General features: G+C 42.5%; 1 protein-coding gene across 5 annotated transcripts in view; it reads right to left on the bottom strand.

Annotated features, from left to right (window-relative positions):
* Positions 1-19,322, bottom strand: part of PARVB (parvin beta) — a 66,871-nt gene that overhangs the window by 35,254 nt on the left and 12,295 nt on the right. For 3 of the 5 annotated variants that reach the window (XM_080639198.1, XM_080639197.1, XM_080639199.1), the window contains exons 2-3: positions 5,867-5,956; positions 3,071-3,141 (exon numbers count right to left, since the gene is read on the bottom strand). In XM_080639198.1, the coding sequence (XP_080495324.1) occupies positions 3,071-3,141; positions 5,867-5,956 (161 nt within the window). Of the gene's footprint in view, positions 1-3,070; positions 3,142-5,866; positions 5,957-13,977; positions 14,028-14,486; positions 14,579-19,322 lie in introns of those variants that run through there. The other 2 variants (XM_080639200.1, XM_080639201.1) reach the window with 2 other exon arrangements.

Below are 19,322 nucleotides of genomic sequence, written 5' to 3'. Positions count from 1 at the left end.
CTTCTGTATCCAGTCACAAAAGAGCCCAAATAATTCAAATGCCTACTTTAAGTAAGTTGTCCACTTGTCACTTAGCAAATATTGGGCAATGAGTGAAAGAAGCTCACACATTTCAGACATCAGAAATAGAGATTTTATGAGTAAATTATTTAGATAGATAGATAGAAAGATAGATAAAATGATAACTCATCTCTTTTTCCCTGATCTGAATTTTCACTTTAGGTCTGCTTGGCTATGTACCAAACTGTGTTTGCTTACACACAGAGCAGGAGAAGTGAGGAAAAAAAGGCTTCTAGCTACAGGGGTAACTTAGTTGAACACTTCATATTGACAAATTGTGGCCAACTATTTTTAGAATACCATCAGTGATGATAAAAATCAACACTCTGAGGCATAACTCTAGTTCCTAATGATGTTCATGTGTGTAAGAGGACTTAAAGCACATATTTTAGCATTCCAAACTAAGCAGCCTTCAACAAAGGAATTCACCGTATATTTGATTTCATAAGAGTGAGAAATGAGGCTTTTTATTATTTGGGATTTCTTTTCCTGTTGGTCCCTCCATATTATCACAATGCTACACAATCTGTCACTCCAGAGTTACAACAGCTCTTTCAAAATCACTCTGAAACACTCACACAAGCTTGCACTGATCAATCACTATGCATAGAATTCCTATGGCATGAGGCTAACTGAAATTAAAACAACATTTTGTGGAGACAAAGAGATATTCAAGCAGCGTCAGCAACAGATATCTCTGCTTCTGCTTTGCACTGGCATCCATTTACCCAACTGCATATGACTGACAGAACAGAAACACTCAAAATCAATGACTGCAAACCACTGGCACATCTGACTCTGGCGTTTGAAGAGTTTTGGGCTGGCACCAATGAAACTAAGTCATACTGCCAAATTTCAAAAGCATGAGGCTCTGCTGCTGCTATTGAGACATTCCTCTCCGAGGGGAGAGAACCAGTTTGAACTATAAAAACCTCCTTCTATTCAGCTCCTCACTCCTTCCTAGTCCATGGAGATCTTTCATTTCAAGCTCTGTGGGGCAGACAGTCTTTTCTGCTGGCTGCTGCTGTATTAGCACAGCTAATTCTCATCCAGCACTGGGGCTCTTGGAAAATGTCATTAACCACTGAACAACAGAAAAGAAGGCACAAATTGCTCAATTTTTTTGCATTATCCAAACTCTGTGGCATAAAATAGGTTTTGCCAACATAATTCAAACCTCTCCTGCCTTACAGATTCACACCAACAGAGTGTTAAATATTTCTCTAGCTGAATCTCTGTAAAAACTCTCAGCTGCTGAGAGGTATGCATATGATTAGCAATTACCTGAATTACATAATTTCCAAGTAGGAACTCTGCAGAATATGTCTCTTCTTTGAGGATGATCCCAAGGAAACAAACTCCAGTTACATGCTGTTCCCTACCCCATCTGCTCCACTTCAATTGATAATACCTTTCTCTTCATGAAAGTGCAAACTGATGTAGCGAACCAGGGCCTGATTCTGCACCTTAAGCACTTGGACACATTCTCAAGTGCTGCTCTTGCCTCAGTTTTTCTTCCTCCTGAATTTTTTCAGGTTTTTAAACTGGAAATTATAACCTTGCTACACTATGACACCAAGGGAAGACCCACTAACTCACACTAAATTTGATAGCAAAATTCTCAACTTAAGCACAGTTCTAGTATCAGTATCAAGTCCAGATGTACCTAGAGTGCATCTGGTTCCTTCACTGCAATAACTCTAGTTCAGATGAATTATTTATGATAATATCGCTGTTCCTCTAGCAAAGAAACCACAATGCATTTTGAAAGAGCGGTGGAAGACCATTATACCTTCTGAGAGAATTAACGGATTTAGGTGCTAACAAAGAAAGAACATGCAAATTCACTTAATTTAAAACCACAATGTATTCCAGGTAAATTAGAATAACAAAGAAATATGAGCACAGCTCCTTGCTGAAGTTAGTTTTATGTGGTTTTGTAATCCTAAACATGTTACTACAGTGTTGATAACAGATCAAAGGGCTTGTTTTAAAGATGTACCAGGTGAGCAGTATTGCTGAGGTCTTGTGTGAATCATAGACGTGTGCAGCCAGGGTGCACAAGGTTTCTTGAAAGCAATGTGCCATAGCCCAACCCCTCTCTGGAGACAGTATACACTACCCAAAGTTTTCAGGCCCGTCCAGCTGCACTGTTGTTTCTAACAAAAATACGTTTTAAAAATAATTTAAAAATAATAAAGAGGAAGTGTAGAGAGAAGTATAACACAAGCACAAACACTTCTTGGAAAGTGATCACATTTGTTCAGAATTGCCATCCCTTTTCTTCCTGCTCAAGTTTTCACTATGTTAACCTCAAAAACATACTGCATAAAAAAGGTTCTCCTAAACACTAGTCCCTCAAGATCAAATTCTTCATTATACCTCGCAGAAACTACAAGGACTGCTGAGGCAGGAAGCCACACTTCACATCAGCACAGCTGGAACACCATTATCAACACCTTGAATGTGTGTCTCCAGCAGCAATACAGATTCAGGACAATCTGCACACAGGTAAACCAAGGACTTCTCTTTACAAAAAACCCACAACAGAATACAGGGCAAAAAGAATCTCAGTGCCAACTTTCCTGTAACACCAGAGATCTCCTCGTTGTCCCATACCCTTCCCCTTGCTCATTTCAGTCTCGTTCCTTCTTCTCCTGAAATCTCACCGATGCTTTCCAAAGCTCCTTCCCTGTTTTCATCAACCGAAGGAACCTAAGTTAATGTGCAGTGACTGCAGGTAGATTCAAGCTAAGCACTGATCCTCACTGCGATAATCACAAGGACATAAAGGGACAATGGAGCTTTACTCTGTAACTACCATGAGCACTCTAATATTCTGCCTTTTCTTGTTACACTTGTTACTTTCAGCCTTATCTTGTTGATGATCTCAGTTTTCATAGACACACTTCATAGCAAGTTGTAATTCCTCAACTGCATTCTTGGTAACCAGCTTCTAAATGACTCTGGCTCACTAGTTTTGAAGAAGGATAAAACAGTGATTTCTTACCTTGATCAGCTCTTTGAACTTGGGGTCTTCTTTCGAGTTAGGATCAATCATAGTGCGTTCCTCATTCTCCTCTGTTCAAGTAAAATGGGAAACTTTAGTGAGACCCGCTTCAAATGTACACTGCTGAAATACTGCAACAATTCCTAATAAAGTGGCCTGTCAGCTGATCAAAAGATTGCAGTGCTTAGTCATCATCTTAGCAAGGGATGTTCAAAGTGTTAAACATTTTTAAAGTTACATAGAAAGATAACTTCCCTAAAATGAGACTGTTTCCACTGAACTTCCTCAGCTCAGACCCTACTGAATGCAGAATACTTCAGGAAAATTATTGTCCTTTATACCCTGTGGGGCATGTTCATATTAACACACCAAAAAGTGCAGTCAACTGCTTTTCTCCTTCTCCTCAATTTGTATTTAATTTCTATTTGAAAATACCTGTCCCAAATTGCACCATCATGAATCTTATGGCACTACACTCAGTGCAACTGGTAAGACTTTGGCAGACAGTCTGTGCCTCTGCCCTCTGCTTTCCCTGAAACTTCCACATGCAACCCTGAGTGCATGAATTCTTTAGCCTCTGGTTAAGCTGTAGAACTAAAATTACCCCAGTTTATATCAGCTGTACTTGTGCATAGGGGATGAACACAAAATAAATCTCAGGTGTAACGTCTTCTATTTCTTCTGTTGCTGGGAGATGAAGAGATGTGAGAAATGCTCTCCAATGGCCAACAGAACAACCGCAAGAGGCATGAATATAAAGATTAATTTTTAGAAGTGATGATTTGATACAGACTTGTTGATAGCAAAATCAACTTGAGCTCAGTAAGGCTAACAATCAAACAGCCTTCGGCATAACTACCTTCACAACAGCACACACAGACATGTGCATCATGTACATGCTTATATGCTACCACGGATATGGATATCAGAAGCACATGGAGCAAGTCTCGTATTTTAAATTCTGGTGCTTGCTTTCAAGGAGCAGACCTCTGCCTACACCCTTCTTTTTAGCTCCTTCAGTAGCCAAGTGGTAGCTGTGATCTAAGTTAGATCTGCTCCTTTCAGTGTAAAGCAAACCCTAGCTGTTACACAACAGGAGCATACAGATGTGTGACAGTGTCACAGCTACACGAGGAGATCCACATCACTTAAGCTAAAATAGTTACACATAAATCTTATGGATTCAATAGGAATCCTATTTTCCTGTTGTTTCTCAATTCCTTCCAGCATGACAACAAAGGAGGAGTTTAGGTATGACCATTGGTCAGGTCATTGCCACACTGCAGAGAGGAACCCTTTAAAAACCTGACAATGACCAAACTACAGTGACTTCCTATTGCAGTGCTAGACTTCACTGCTGTCAGATGGGAAACATGACACTTGCACATCCTAGACACAAGACAGACTATACCATCTAACTGGTTACCTTAGACTTCACTGAATTTGGGTTCAGGCCAGGGCCCCTTTATTAAAAAAATAAGACCCTGCTATCTGAATATACTTGACAAATTTCCAAAACCTATGAAAAATGTGAATTCTTTTGCTATTTTATTTTCCTTTACTTCCTCATTACTGCCTAGCATGAGTCAGGCAGTCTAATTGTAAGGAATTAACACCCACTACATACCCAAAATACACTAACAAACCCTGAATAAGATTTGACCCATAATGTTCTTCACCAAAGAACTTTGCTTAAGGTTCACCGGTAGTCATGTCTTTTCATGAGAGGCGTTTAGGAGTGGTCCTGCATCCTCTAAAGTCATACATAGCTTTAGCGGCATCCAGAAGGTATAACTGGAAACATTCCTGATCCATACAATCAATACTTTGCCCACTTCCCAGAAGAACTTTGCATTTCCTACCCATTCTCTAATGAGAAAATCTAAATGACTCTTCTTGATTTTAATTTACTGTTTCATTATTTGTCTTCATGACAGCCTGCTTCAACTAATTCCAGGAAAGAAATGTTTTATTCCAACAATATTTAAACACTTTTTATTATTCAAACATGCTGTTGCTCTTATAGGGACACAGAGAGATGGAGAGAATAGGAATTTGAATATTTACCATCTTTCTATAAAGCACTGCTTATTTTACATACTTCTATCCTCATTACATCTAATTACTGTTTTCAGCAGCCTAAGTGCTCATCTGTTCATCCAATATCAGGTCCCATTTTGCTTCACTGTCACTTACAAAGTGACAGCAGTAACCCAAGTAGGAACATGTTCAGCGTAGTATGTGCATTGAGACAAGGCACTCTCAGGAACCACAACACACACTTCTACAGGCTTTCTGTGGGTTGGTCCTTCTGTACTTCAGTTCCCTATCTAAAGAGCGAGAGAAAAGACATCACTTCCTCCCTCAAGAAGGATGTCTAAGATGCACTTGGCCAATGGGTCAATGGAACTGAAGAAAATATTAAGCAGAAAAATTCAGCGGTATTTTCCGCCTAATTCTTTGCAAAATTTATATCTACTTTCAGCGTGATCACAGAAGAACTCAGGTTCTCTGTCAATTCATTGAACAAGTCAATTTTCCATAAACTACCCATAAACTTTCCCATAAACTAGATTATGTGTATCTGCATAGCTGGCACTGCTCTTTAAATTTCACTTTAGACCTTTCTAATTTCTAGTCTATATGTAACATGCAACAGTTCTCAATTCTCACGTCAAATTCTCACAGTTTGAACTCAGAAACCTACATTCAACAGTTAAACAGAAGATATGAGGGTCACAGTGGCCACCTTCATTAACAATCGCTTAGTCGAGCTCTGTAGCATGAATACTTTACCTAATAGTGTGTCTTCTGGATGAATGTCCACGGTGCTTGGGTTCATTGGTGCATTGATAGCATTTTTACCTTCTTCTTGGAGGTCACTCACTAAACAGAGGGGAGAAAAAACAAAAACAAAAACAAACCAAAACAAAACAAAGAAAAACTGTAATAAATGCAAAGTTGGCAGATATGTAGGGGTTGAAGAGGGTATTCATAATATGGTAGAGCCATTCATCTGGTAAATCCATTTCAAAATGGGACCATAGTTGGTGGAATTAAGAACCGCAGCCACGGTGGAAAAAAAATCAAAGTAACATCCTTTTATAGCTTCTTATTAAACCAAGGTACCATGTAACAGGCTTGAAATATTTTGCAAGAAACCCAATCCTGTGGTAAAAGCAACCTCAGAGTGCTTGTTTCTCCAAAAGGGAGGGGGATGAGCTTTGTCTACAGGACGGCCCAGATCTATAGCAGACAGCAAACTGTAAAAACAAACTTCTTTTCTGATAACATGACCCCCAGGCATCACTACCTTTTCCAGGTGCAGAACACCAGGAACTGCAATATGCTACTGGCCTCATTAAAAGCCTCAGAGAATCAAAGCGAGACCTACCAAATAAAGATGAAAATGTATTTAATTCTAGCATTGCCACTGACTAAAAACAGATGTGGCATGATCTGGTGAACACAAATCTGAAATTTGTGATTTCAAGCTCTTATCTTAAACCTACAACTCTCATTTGGGGAAGTCAGTAAAGTACCCTTCATCAATAAAATGCGTATTAAAATACTTCCCTATGTCCTGCCACATGGGAGCAACTAAACTTGAGGACAAGTACTGAATAACTCTTCAGTATCTTCACAGAGTTTGTCAGTAAGAAAAGCACTAGCAATTCTATAACACTTTAACACTCTCCAAGGCACATCTCCCCATAAACTCTGATAACAATTATTTGTCATAAACTAAGCTATTGAAATACGTGCCTTTAAAACAGGAGATACAAAGACACTGTGACATCTATTCAGTGACAGTTCTGTGCTAGTGTGGGCTAAGATCATTTTTGGTATTGCAGTCTTCTTTGGGAGAGGTCCAAGTCCCATACTCTTTTCAGGGAAAACCAAAGATTTCCAAATAAATAAGGTCTGTTAGACAAACTTTTCTGGGGCAAGAAAAGAAGGAACAGTTAACTAATAGGCACAGTATGCCAACAAGCACTTCTTTCAAGAACAGTCACTATTCCCCTTTCCCACTGGAAAATCAAACCACAGGCTAATCATTTGCATGCAGTCTGCAAATGTAACAAAATCTGCACCAGTACTTGCTTTTTTCCTATCATAGAATCATATCCTGCTTGATAGAAGAGAAGACACAGAGATCCCACTGCCCCAGAGGAGGACAAGGAAGCAGAATAAACCACAGTCCCCACTCCTCACACGGATACTTGAAACAGGTGCTTAAAACAAGTTAGCACATTTCTTAATTGCAGTTCCAAGATGTTAATTAATTCTGGTTCACAGCATTAAATTGAACATGACTTAAATCCTCACAAGCAGCAAACAACAGTCTTGTATTTTGAGACCTTATGGCTTAGGAACCACGTTAGAGCAGCTGGTTACAGCTACTATGGCACAAAGCCTGGGGGAAAAGGGGCTGCCAGCAGTAAGTGCAGCACTCTTTCTGTATTGTGTTCGCATGCAAAGAGAAGGTAACAGAACAGCACTCTCAAATACAATGTCTACAGGCTGAGATTTAACGCCCTTAATAAATGGAGTTATTAAAGAAACTCTTAATTACTCCTTTTAAGCACTCATTCTCATTTTCTTGGAAAACTCTCCAAACAAAAGTCAGGGAGCTAAGAGGCCTCATGCAAAGACCAAACAAGCTCTAATGACGTGCCTTACCCAGTCTGTTTCCATTACGCACCACTAGAGCTTTCCCACTGGAGCAGCTCCTATACTGTGATGCCAAAGGGAATACGTCCACCAGGAGGCACAAGAAAAATAATTTGGAAACTGGAGACTGCAAATAAGATATTTTAAACCCTGCTAGGACTATAAAATGGGGCCCAAATTCACTTAAATCAGACCCCTTTTGGAAGTACCGGCTTTGTTTCTAGATTTAACTCTCATTTCATTATCATAGCATTGCTGTCATTTGGGGAATGCCAAGCGTTCAATAAGGTCAGGGCATAGCTGTTCCTAATGTCTGCAATTGCAGAAGAGAGCTGCTAAGCTCTTCTGGGCAGTGAATACATGGTACTCTCTTCAGTGTAAGCTATGTAAATAAAATGCTGCATATGTTTCAAGCGAGAATACTTTTAAATGCAGCTAAACTAGTTTTATTCCCCAAAAGTCAATGAAGATTACATTATTGCTCCTTTTTCTTCTAATATAAAAATGAACTCTACCCTTCCTAACACAAACACCTTGTTTCTGAGCAATTTACTAAGCTAGAAGAAAAAAATAATACAAATTTGTGTATTAAGCCCCCATCCCTCACAACATGAAGAGCCAGATAAACCCCTACACTTCAGATCCATTCTGGCTAGGCCAGATCCTGCAGGACCAAAACATCCTCTGCTATGGCTAGCAACAAGACACAGTTATTTCAGCAGAAAGCCCCCCACAAACCTTGCTGCCCAGGGACAGCCCTGCCTACAAAGAGCCTGTACACCATGTCCTAGGCAGACAGCTTATGAAGAGATCTTGCTACAAACATAATGCTTCCTACCTCCTTTTTTGCGCCTCTTACACAGGAGCCCTGCCATCCTGGCCCCAGCAGCACAGACAAGTCCCAGATGGGTCGTCTGAACACTGTAGGAGTGGCAGCAACTGGATAAGGGGCTACCACCTCGGGACTGCCAGACCTGCATTAATTCGGGCACGGTGACACAGGAGGAGGCACTAAGATAGCCTTCCAGCTGCTAGGTGCGGGGGGGCCAGGAGGGAGGACAGAGCACTTGGCCGTGCACTCCCCGCCAGGAATCCTTCCCTATCCTTGCTGGTTCTGCAGATAGCCAGTTGCCTTGCTTGGCCGGCTGCTGGCCCCCTAAGAGCAGGCACCTCAAAGATGACATTCTCTGTTCAAGGAGCTTCCTGAGAAACTCATCCGTACCCACTGGACAAAGCACAGTTCGGTTCCCCACCCCGACAGTCTGCCCAGGAACACACAGGTTCAAAGATCAACAGCCAGCAGAAGTAGGGAAGCAAATGCACTTAGGAACAGAAATTTGCCAGGGTGTTCCCAACACCTGCAGCACTCCAGAAGTCTTTCAATGCTGTGCTTGAACAAATGCTGAGGACTTTTTATCCTGCTCACTTCCCCCAGCATTTACTTATCACTGTTGAGCAAAGAAACAGAAGCAGGAAAAGGAAACCAAGTCGCAACACTGGAAAAAAACAGAGAAAACACAATAAGCAAGTGGAGACAGTTAAAAATAATAGGATGGAGCAACAGGGTAAAACCTGATAGGTGTTTCAATGAAAACTTACAACAAAGAACAGCATTCAGACTGTGCTTTCACAAACCCAAAGGTACTCAAAAGATTATGGATATTAATCAATTGGCAAACACCAAGCTCGACTTGCTGTAAAGACTTACGCCAGATCCCCACATCAAATGAGCCATCCATGCAGGAGGGCATTCTACCAGTAGAGCAGCGCTGTGCATGCACAACAGGTGATAGCCATGGCAGGTTCCACATAAGACATTACTGCCTGCTCTTCACCTGCCCGTTCCCAAGTTTCCTTCTTTCCCCACAGAAAACACCTTCCCCTGTTGTGTTGCAATTGTTCTTTTCTCTCCAAATAAGAATTGTGTAAAACATCTTCCTCTAAAGCCTGATTGTTTCATTTCGTACATTGGTCAGAGTAAACTTGCAGTAGAGGAAGACATGAAGGGGTAGGAAACTGAATACAGGCTATCTGAACATCATCATGATGACACTGAATATCATCACTTAGTCCAGACTGGTCCCCAGCAGAACCTTCCCTTTATCTGTTGCCCCTGGCCAGTTTGTTTGCTCCCAGCGGTACACCACGCCAGGGCAAAGGTCTCCCTCAGATATGCCAGCAGAACTAGTATGAGCAGCCTCATCATCCAGGAAATTCTCTCCTGATCATGGAAAGAGTTTACCCCCACCCTGACCCACAACGGACTCTGCTAAATGGTTACAGCTTTAATGTAAAACTTGTCAATGGTCTAAATGACTCAGCTGTGAATTTACACAGGACAAACCAGGTGTAACTACAGGCACAGAGGGATGATGCCTTGGAAAGGTATCTGGCAGAATTAGCTATGATTTCTCCCAGATGTCTGCTAGAGCCTCCCTCCATTCTGGCTGCAAGTCTCTTCTTGGAGCCAATCCCCAATTAACAGGCAGCACTAGTCCTCTGAACCATTTCAGTACCCCATCCACCAGCACCATCAAAATCCAAATGTAACATGGGATGGGCAAGAGGCCAAAGCATTCAGCAAAACCCCTGAGCATTTCCCTAAACCAGAAATTAAAATTCATGAGGAGAAGGTCACTTCTCTCCTGGTCCCCAGGAAAGCAGCAAAGGTTCCTGGCAGCCCTCCAGTGTTTTTAACAATCTTCTGGCAGTGTCAGCAGTCAACATGATTTAGACACATTGGAAGCTGTGCTGGCCTTTCAAACAAATTAATACAATGAGCCAATCACATACACATGTGCTCTACAGCACTACATCTGTAAGCCAGGCAGGCTGTCTTGTGCATGGGATTATAGACAAACTGCACAGAACAGGAGCAATCAGCTGCAGAAAGCTGGAAGTGCCACCAGAGCTGTCAAGGATCTCCCACAAGACAGGAAATGGCCTTTAAATTCAGCAGGAGTGCGATAAAAAGAAGAGATGTCCCCACTGTCTCCTTTTTATAAGAAAGACAGCTGTCAACAATTTCATCCTTTCTACCTTCACTCTTAATGATTTTAGTGTATTTTAAAAGATATCAACAACAGCACAGTTGGTGTCTTAAGTCTTTACCATTCACTGCCTTGTTATTAAAAAACTGACTGCAAGCCTCTGCCTCATAAAAAAACAGATGGTAAATGCTACTTAATTTTAGCTGTAGTTATTTCTGACTGCAAGGCTGAATACCATCCCACGGAAAGCAGCAGCTGTTGTGACGCTCATCACGGGTTTCTGGATATGGTGCTTTCCTTCACATTCAGCCAGCGCCGAGCTGGCTCTGCAGCACTGCCTGACCACAACTTTTACATGATGCACTTTCATCTTGTGATGAAACCCTAACTTTAAAGCTGTTAAGACAGCTCTGTAAGCCTTGGCTCCATTACAGATGATTTGTTCAAGTAACTTTGTCATCCTCTTGGATCAGAGCAGCATACACACGGGAAATGTGCAATGATCCCATAACTCAAACTGCACGGGAAGCTCTCTTCCTGCCCCCAATGTCTCACTGCTTCCCCAGTTTCCTTGCTCTTCCCAGAGGCAAAACTGTGACCAGCTGCACTTTTTCAGACAGTGACTCACCTACCTGCAACTCTTATCCTAAGAGCTCAGATAAACATGTGCAAAATAGAAAGTCCACATTCAAGATCACTTCTACACCATTCAGACCAGTGACACAGCCCTCATTCACTCACACATCAGGTAAGATGTGGCCACAGGACAAATCCCCCTGATGAAGCTGCCGACCCTTGCATAGAAGATTCACCATCTGCTGGAGCTCACACTTTCCACAGAAGGTGTCAGACCAGAAGGCAATGGGTTCCTGGTGGGTAAAGACCCTTCAGTGTCTATCTCTTAACTTGTTCCTCTCTTTGCCTGTCACAGACTAATACATGCAGCCATGCACACACAGGATTTTCCCCTGACATCTAAAACTCTTTCACAAAAAGTCATCTTCAAAATTGTAGCCTTCTAGGAACATTAAAAAAAAAAAAAAAAAAGTTTTACAAAACATGGCATTTTCAAAAAAAAAACCTTGTACTTAAAGATTTCAAAACCATCCCTAAACATAATGCATGCTGGTACACTGAGACTTTTTGTCTCTTTTCTAGAGACAAACCACACACACAACTCACAACTCTGCTACTGCATTACTAATCGCTTAACATTTACAAAAGGCTCTGAGATCTTTTGACAGAGACTGCAGGAGAAAGACAAAGCCTCCATTAATTATAATAGAGAATTAATGGTCCTAGGCAAATCAAATGCAAAGACTTGACCAGATCCACATAAAGGTTCTGTATCAAGGGACTGCATTCAGAGCAGAACTGTGGTAATAAAGGAAATTATTTATGTGTCTCAGTAGGGAGACAAGGCAATCACAATGGCCAAGCTCTGCCACTCAAAGAAATGGAAAAACCTAAAAAGGGAGAAAAGTAAACCTAAAGGCAACTTTTAGGAAAAGGCTGCAATAATGCTTTTAATTTAGTTGCAAAGAGAAGGCCACGCTTGCTTATACAGATTTGTTAAACCTACACAGATGATAAGTCTATTCTGTGACTGCCAGAACAGAGATCTCCAATTTATTCTTGCCAGGGGTAAAATTTGTATGTAGTGTGGTAGCGGCATGCTCAATACTTGAGCCAGTTGGAAATGTTTCTGAGAAGTTGGAGCTTGCTTTGTTTGTGAGGGTGAATTACTGCTTTCAGATTTCCACCCATGAAAGGTCTTATCTTACTATCAAGTTGTTTGGGGGGAGATGGGGGTGTGAAAAATGGATCCGCATTTTTTGGTAGGTGACACCTGTGTTGAGATAGCCAGTATCAATATGGCTACAGCTGACCTGGCCAATGCATGCCCATGTGCCAGTCCTCCTGATAAAAGCAGGGGTGTGCTGGGGCAGAATGGGAACAGGCAGAGATGCAGCAGCTTGGGAGAGAGGAGCACTAACAGACCACAGCAGCCGCGAGTGGCTGTTAACATCACCAGCACTGGCAACGGAACACCGAACCAAACAAAATGAGACTCTCTAATTACTAAGTAGAGAGATCAGTATTGGCAACTGAACACCAAACCAAACAAAACGAGACTCTGTAATTACTAAGCAGAGAGACCTTTAGCCACTTACGTGGGTTCAATTCAGCAAGAAACCAAACCCTGAAAAAAGCAAGCTGCTATGTGCTGAACCAGTTTTCTGCTCCAGGTCCTTGTGAGTACAGGAGCTGCCAAGGACGAAGAAGGATCCTGTCCTCACCCAGCCACTGCCACACTGGGCAAGCCTGACCTTGATCAGTCATCCATGGACAATACAACAGGCAGCAAAGCAGTTATGCTGTTGGAATAACTGAACAGATAGAGTACCCCTGTGGTATCGAGCTGGCTCTGATAGCAACTGACAAAGTCACAGCTGACCCACAGCTGCCTGGGCATAAACAGTGATAAAAGCCAAGGTGAGACCACAGTACTAACACAGAGAAATTGTATTTAACATTCAGGTCTTCTTTCCAGCTACCACACTAATCCCATTCAAGCCTCACAGCTACCAAAGAACCAGACCAGAATTCATCTCAGCATTTGCTCCTCTTCTGCAACGGGTCTGACACCCACTTAGCAATACTTAGCTAGGAATCCTTCGAAATAAGTTCTGCAAGGCAGAAAAGAAAGATGCAGACTTTAACAGAAGCATACAATGAGCTATGGATCTAAAATTAAAAGTCAAACTTCATCACTTCACTGTAAATCCCTGTTTCTCATTTCTTTCGTTATTGTCTTAAGGCATAGATATATAGCTGTTTCCATCAAGCAAACATCCATGACATCAGCAAAGGGATACTCCAGAGTTCACCTCCATCCCTAGCAGCCACTCATCCTTCCATTTTGCTGGCACTAGTGGTTGCAGAAGCCACATTATGGCAGAGAGACCAGATAAGAAAGGAAAAAAATATAAAGATAGTTTTCACTGTGTAAACACACAAACACTAACGCTGGCCAACACCACCACACCATCCCTACCCCCAAAAAAAACCCACTCAACCAACAGAAATAAGAGTGTGGATAAGAATGGTGGTTTAAAGTATGCATAAAATTAGAACTACAAAGGTGAGGTTTTCAAGTATAGAAAAGCCACCCAGTAGGACACTGAACATGCACACTGACCTACTGACCCATCAGCTCTGCTTCAGTCTCCCTACACTGACCTTACAATGGCGATCCCAGAGCTTTGAAAATAGCACATTTTTTAATCCCCTTTCTTCATGCCTGAGGATATTTTTAAGCAGCTCCCAACAAATAGTTCTGACATTTTGTCCTCCCTGCCTGAAACAGAAAAATGCTCCCCTTCGTGCAGATGAGCAAGGAGAAGTCAGCTCATAATATGCTGCAGCATTTCAGTATGCACGCTGGTTGGTACAGCTTACAGTAACACATAACTGAGCTGATTTCCGTCCCTCCATCGACTTCCTTCCATCTCCTTCTCATGGTTTGACACTTCATTTGTTAGTACCCAAATTAAACCCCCTTAGTTAACTGCTCGAGCAGTTTTACCTGCTTCAGCTTACTGCTCTCCCCATATCCTTCACCCCTTTTCCAAAGGCATGAAAAGGTTAACCACCACCACCAAAAGCAGTCTACTGTGTAAACATGAAAACACGTGATGTTGCTTGTTCTTCTGAACATGTCAAGAGAAGTATAAGTGTAACAGACTCACTTCTGAAGGCAGTGATGGCAGGTGAGTGCAAGAAGTAACAGACACCGTCTTCTCCAGCTGACAGTACAGAGCTCAACAAACTTCACACAAATGGAAAGGAGCTATGACTTGCAATTCCAAAAAAGCAATGCTTTTGCTTGTGCAACATGACTCTACAGAAAGAATAAGCCAAGATAAATGATTGTGCAAACCACAAAAAGTGCACATGCCTAATTGCTGGAGTTGCCCAAATGTCACCTAGAAACACAAGGAAACCCCTGAAAAACATTTATCTATAGCAACTGTATTTGTAACATACATGTTGAGGGTTTGCTAATAAATACTAGTTTTCAGTTCAACAGAGCACAGGACCAGTGGAGGGACAAGTTCCAGACTAGGAGCTTTAACCTAAACACTCAACACACAGTGTTCAGAGTACCATATACTGAGGTTGCTTGTGCCCAGCTCTGTCTTTCCTGTGTCGTACCTGCATCCAGGGCAGTAAAGCAGTGTACTGAAAGTAAACTGAAATACCTCACTATACAAGCAGACGATGCAAATTACAAAGAATTTTTCTCAATGGTTTCCAAACAAGTCATATGTGGAAAATTATATTACTTGTTGCTTTGAGCACCAGAGGAGCCTGCCAAGACAAGCACTTCAGTGATAAGCACTACAGACCTCACTGTAAAAGAAAGTCTCATAGCCCGTGGTCAGATAAAAGCCAGTCCACAGGGGAAGGGGAAGGTACAGCGAAGATAGCAGCTGCCATAAAAGCATTCAGATGTTTAACTCTGCCAGGTTTAAGTAAGAAATAGGCATCACCATGTCCTAACAGAACTGCTGAAGGCCATTTAGGAAGAGTGGAGCCCAGGCCTGACTGCTATTCCAGTCCAGTCTCCCAAACACAGCCCTCAAGGGATAACAAAACACAATCATAAAACAACAGCCAGCCCAAGAATCAAAACACTTCCAAAGCACAAGAAAATGTCACGTTTCACCACGTACCAGAAAGACCTGCAGCTATTACTATGCTTACTTAGTCAGCACGCCAAAATTTTACACGATATGCAGGTCTAGCCTTTTGTGGTCTCTTTTAAAGCCTTTGCACATACCAGGTCCTATGACCTAGACAAGGTGGTGTTTCAGTGGGGCTAGACATCTCAAAACTTTCAAGCTCAGCTTCTGGTCAATCCCAAAATAGCTTTTTTACTACACAGCCTTTTCAACTCACTCTCACTAAAGCAGCAGCCATAGCAGTGGCCACCCAGCGAAATCCATGCTTTTCTCCTCACTAAAAGGTTAGACAGGCAAAAAAGGCAGAAAAAAAAAAATGTTCTTTTGCTAGTACTTGAGTTCACAGTCTGTAAAAGGGCCCTGATGAGAAGCGCAGTTCCACTGCACACCCTTGTATTCACATGCTCATAAATCATTAAACCACAGACTTCATGCTGTTTAAGAAATCCCCTTATTCCAGCCTTTGAAGGGTCTAAGCTGCCAGGGAGCCATGTAAGATCATTTGTTACTACAGGGTGGAAAGGGCCTCAGGAGGTCTCTAGCTGGACCTCCTCCTCAAAGCAGGGTCAGCTCTGAGATCAGACCAGGTTGCTTAGGGCTTTATCATGCCTTGTCTTAAGACCTCCAAGAATGGAGGCTGCACAAACTCTCCAGGCATCCTGTCCCACTGCTTCATAGTGCCCAGCACAGAAAGGTTTCTCCCTTTGTACAGACTGAACCTCCTGTGTTTCAGTTTATACCTGTTGTCTCTCTTCTACTATGCACGATGCTGAAGAACCTGGCTCCATCTTCTCAATAATATCCTCATATGTATCAGCAGACTGCTTATTAAAGATCTCCCTGAAGCAGTCTCTTCCATAAGATGAACAACCCAGATCCCTCAGGTCTCCTTACAGACCTGGCCCATTGCTAAATGTGCTCCAGTTTAGCCATCTCTTTCCTATACTTAGGAGCCCAAAACTGGAGACAGCGCATCAGTTGGAGTCTAAGGAGTGCTGAGTAGAAGGGGATTATCACTTTTCTCAATCTACTGGCTTCGTGCCTATTATCCAGCCCAGGATACCAGTCCAGTTGGTCTTCTTCATAGCAATGGCACACTGCTGGCAGTTGCCCACCAGGGTCCCCCGGGGCCTTTTTCAGCAGACCTGCCTCCCAGACAGGCAGTCTCCATCCTGTATCATTGCAGAGGGCTCTTCTTTCCTGAGTGCAGGACTTCTCACTTGTTCTTGCTGGATTTCAGAAGGCTCCTGTCAGCCCATTTCTCCTGCCTATGTCCCCCTGCCCTCAAGTGTCACTTGCATACTGTACGAAAATGCACTCCACCACCTCCTCCAGGTCATCGATGCAGATGTTAAACAGGACACATCTCAGGACAGACCACAAGGCAAAGGGCATAAGAGCAGCACCATAGGCAGCTGTGAGGATCTTTTCCCCCTTTCTTTTTGCACAGGGATTAGTTACTCCATTTGTGCTCTTCCAATGGAATAGATATGAAATCCTCCACACTTCCAATACAGCTCCACAGAATCATGTGGCCAGGTATGGTGTGACGCAGCAAATAACTCAGCCTCCCTGGAACAACAGGGCCCAACTCCTGTGCATTCAGTATGAAAGTGGAATTCCCTGGTTTCAAATTAATTTTGTTTTCATTCTTGGAGAAACCTTTTATCAACCACTAGATCAACAGCACATTTGTTTAACAAATGGAAGCACCCAGTGAGGATGTCTCTACCACAATTCTGGGCAGTATGGCATCTGCACATAATGCCACACATGGTAAGAAAAATAACTCACTAAAAATTACAATTTGTTTTACCACTTTGTCCACAAAAAAGAAAATCCATGTGTTCCCTGTTGGTTAAAGAGCCGACAGAAAAGGGCTTTTTAACCAGGTGCTGAACTAGCTTGGCAAATGTTAGTATCTGTGATCTGCTTGTTAACATACAAATGACAGGAATCAAGGGATCAGAAATAAACAGTTGGAAATACAGTATAAAACAAACACCTTAAATGTCAGAGTCATAGCTTGGTCAAGCATAGCTCCCTAGCCTTCTTGTTGCTCTTAATACTGATGTCAGCAGAGCAACAGCCACCACAGGTTAGTTTTTTAAACTAACTGATACAAAGCCAAATGATACTGAGGATCCAAAGTGATAATTTAACCTATGGCCTGTCACTGTGTTAATGCAGCTATACCTGCAGTGCTGCAGTTAGCAGGGCTCATTAAAAGAGCTTTTAATTACATTTGAAAGAGTGGAAGGGATAAAACCAGGCTGGGTAGAGAAAACTTGGGGGCAGCACACCAATGTTTAACGGACACTGTGCTAGCAAGGTCCTTCAGTATGATGTCTCAGTGGAGGTAGGGGATGGAGATCCAAGCAACAGCACAGACATAAGGGCTATTGTTGTGTTAGAAACCATAGAAGCAACTGAAAGTGGTCATGTCATGAGAGTGATTACTAGGCCTTGAGCAACCTGGTCTAGTGGGAGGTCTCCCTGCTCACGGCAGGGGCGTTGGACCTAGATGATCTTAAAGTCCTTTCCAACCCAAACCATTCTATGATTCTATGATTCTAGGTAGAAATTAGGGCTTCTTCTCCCAAAAAGACAGCAGGATCAATAGCCCAACCAAAGTGCATCTACACCAATGCACATAAGCATGGGCAACAATCAGGAGGAGCTGGAATCCATTTTGCAGCAGGAAAACTAGGACAGAGCTGCCATCACAGAAACATGGTGGGGTAACTTGCACAACTGGAATGCTACAACAGATAGCTACGAACCCTTCAGAAAGGACAGGCAAAGAAGGAGAGGTAGCGGGGTAGTCCTGTATGCCAGGGAGTCTTTTGATGGTCTAGAGCTTAATGACTATTACGACAGGGTTGAATGTTTATGGGTAAGTTTAAGGGGAAGGCCAACAAGGCAGATATCACAGTGGGAGTCTGTTATAGACTACCCAACCAGGATGAAGAGGCAGACAAAATATTCTACAAGCAGCTGAGAGAAGTCTCATGATACCTAACCCTCGTTCTCGTGGGGGACTTCAACTTAGCAGATGTCTGCTGGAAATACAATACAGCAGAGAGGAAACAGTCTGGGAGTTTCCTGAAGTCTGTGGAAGTTAACTTCCTGTCACAGCTGGCGAGTGAGCCAACTAGGGAGGGCGCCCCGCTGGACATGTTCTTTGTGAACAGAAAAGTACTCATGAGTCTGGAGGCCGTCTTGGGCACAGCAATAATGCCATAATAAGAGATTTAGATTCCTGGAGAAGTAAGAGAAGCGTCAGCAGAACTGCTACCTTGGATTTCCACAGAGCAGACTTTGGCCTGTTTAGAAGCCTGGTTGACAGAGTCCCTTGGGAGACACTCCTGAAGGGCAAAGGAGTCCAGAAAGGCTGAACATTCTTCAAGAAGGAGGTTTTAGAGGTGAAGGAGCAGGACATCCCCATGTGCTGAAAGACGAGGCAACGGGGAAGAACACCAGCCTGGCTGAACAGAGAGCTTTGACTGGAACTCATTAAAAAAAAGAGCGTTTATGACCTTTGGAAGAAGGGGCAGGCAACTCAGGAGCACTACAAGGATGTCATGAGGTTATGCAGGGAGAAAATTAGAACAGCCAAAGCCCAACTAGAACTTAATCTGGCTACTGGCGTAGAAGACAATAAAAAATGTTTCTAGAAATACATTAGCAACAACACACAGGCTAAGGAGAATCTCCATCCTTTATTGGATGCAGAAGAAACATAGTGACAAAGGAGGAGGAGAAGGCTGAGGTATGTAATACCTTCTTTGCCTCAGTCTTTAACAATATGACCAGCTCTTCTCTGGGTACCCAGCCTGT

This window comes from Psittacula echo, assembly GCF_963264785.1.
Source record: "Psittacula echo genome assembly, chromosome: 1".
NCBI classification, from domain to species: Eukaryota; Metazoa; Chordata; class Aves; order Psittaciformes; family Psittacidae; genus Psittacula; species Psittacula echo.
This window is presented reverse-complemented; position numbering and strand designations above follow the sequence as displayed.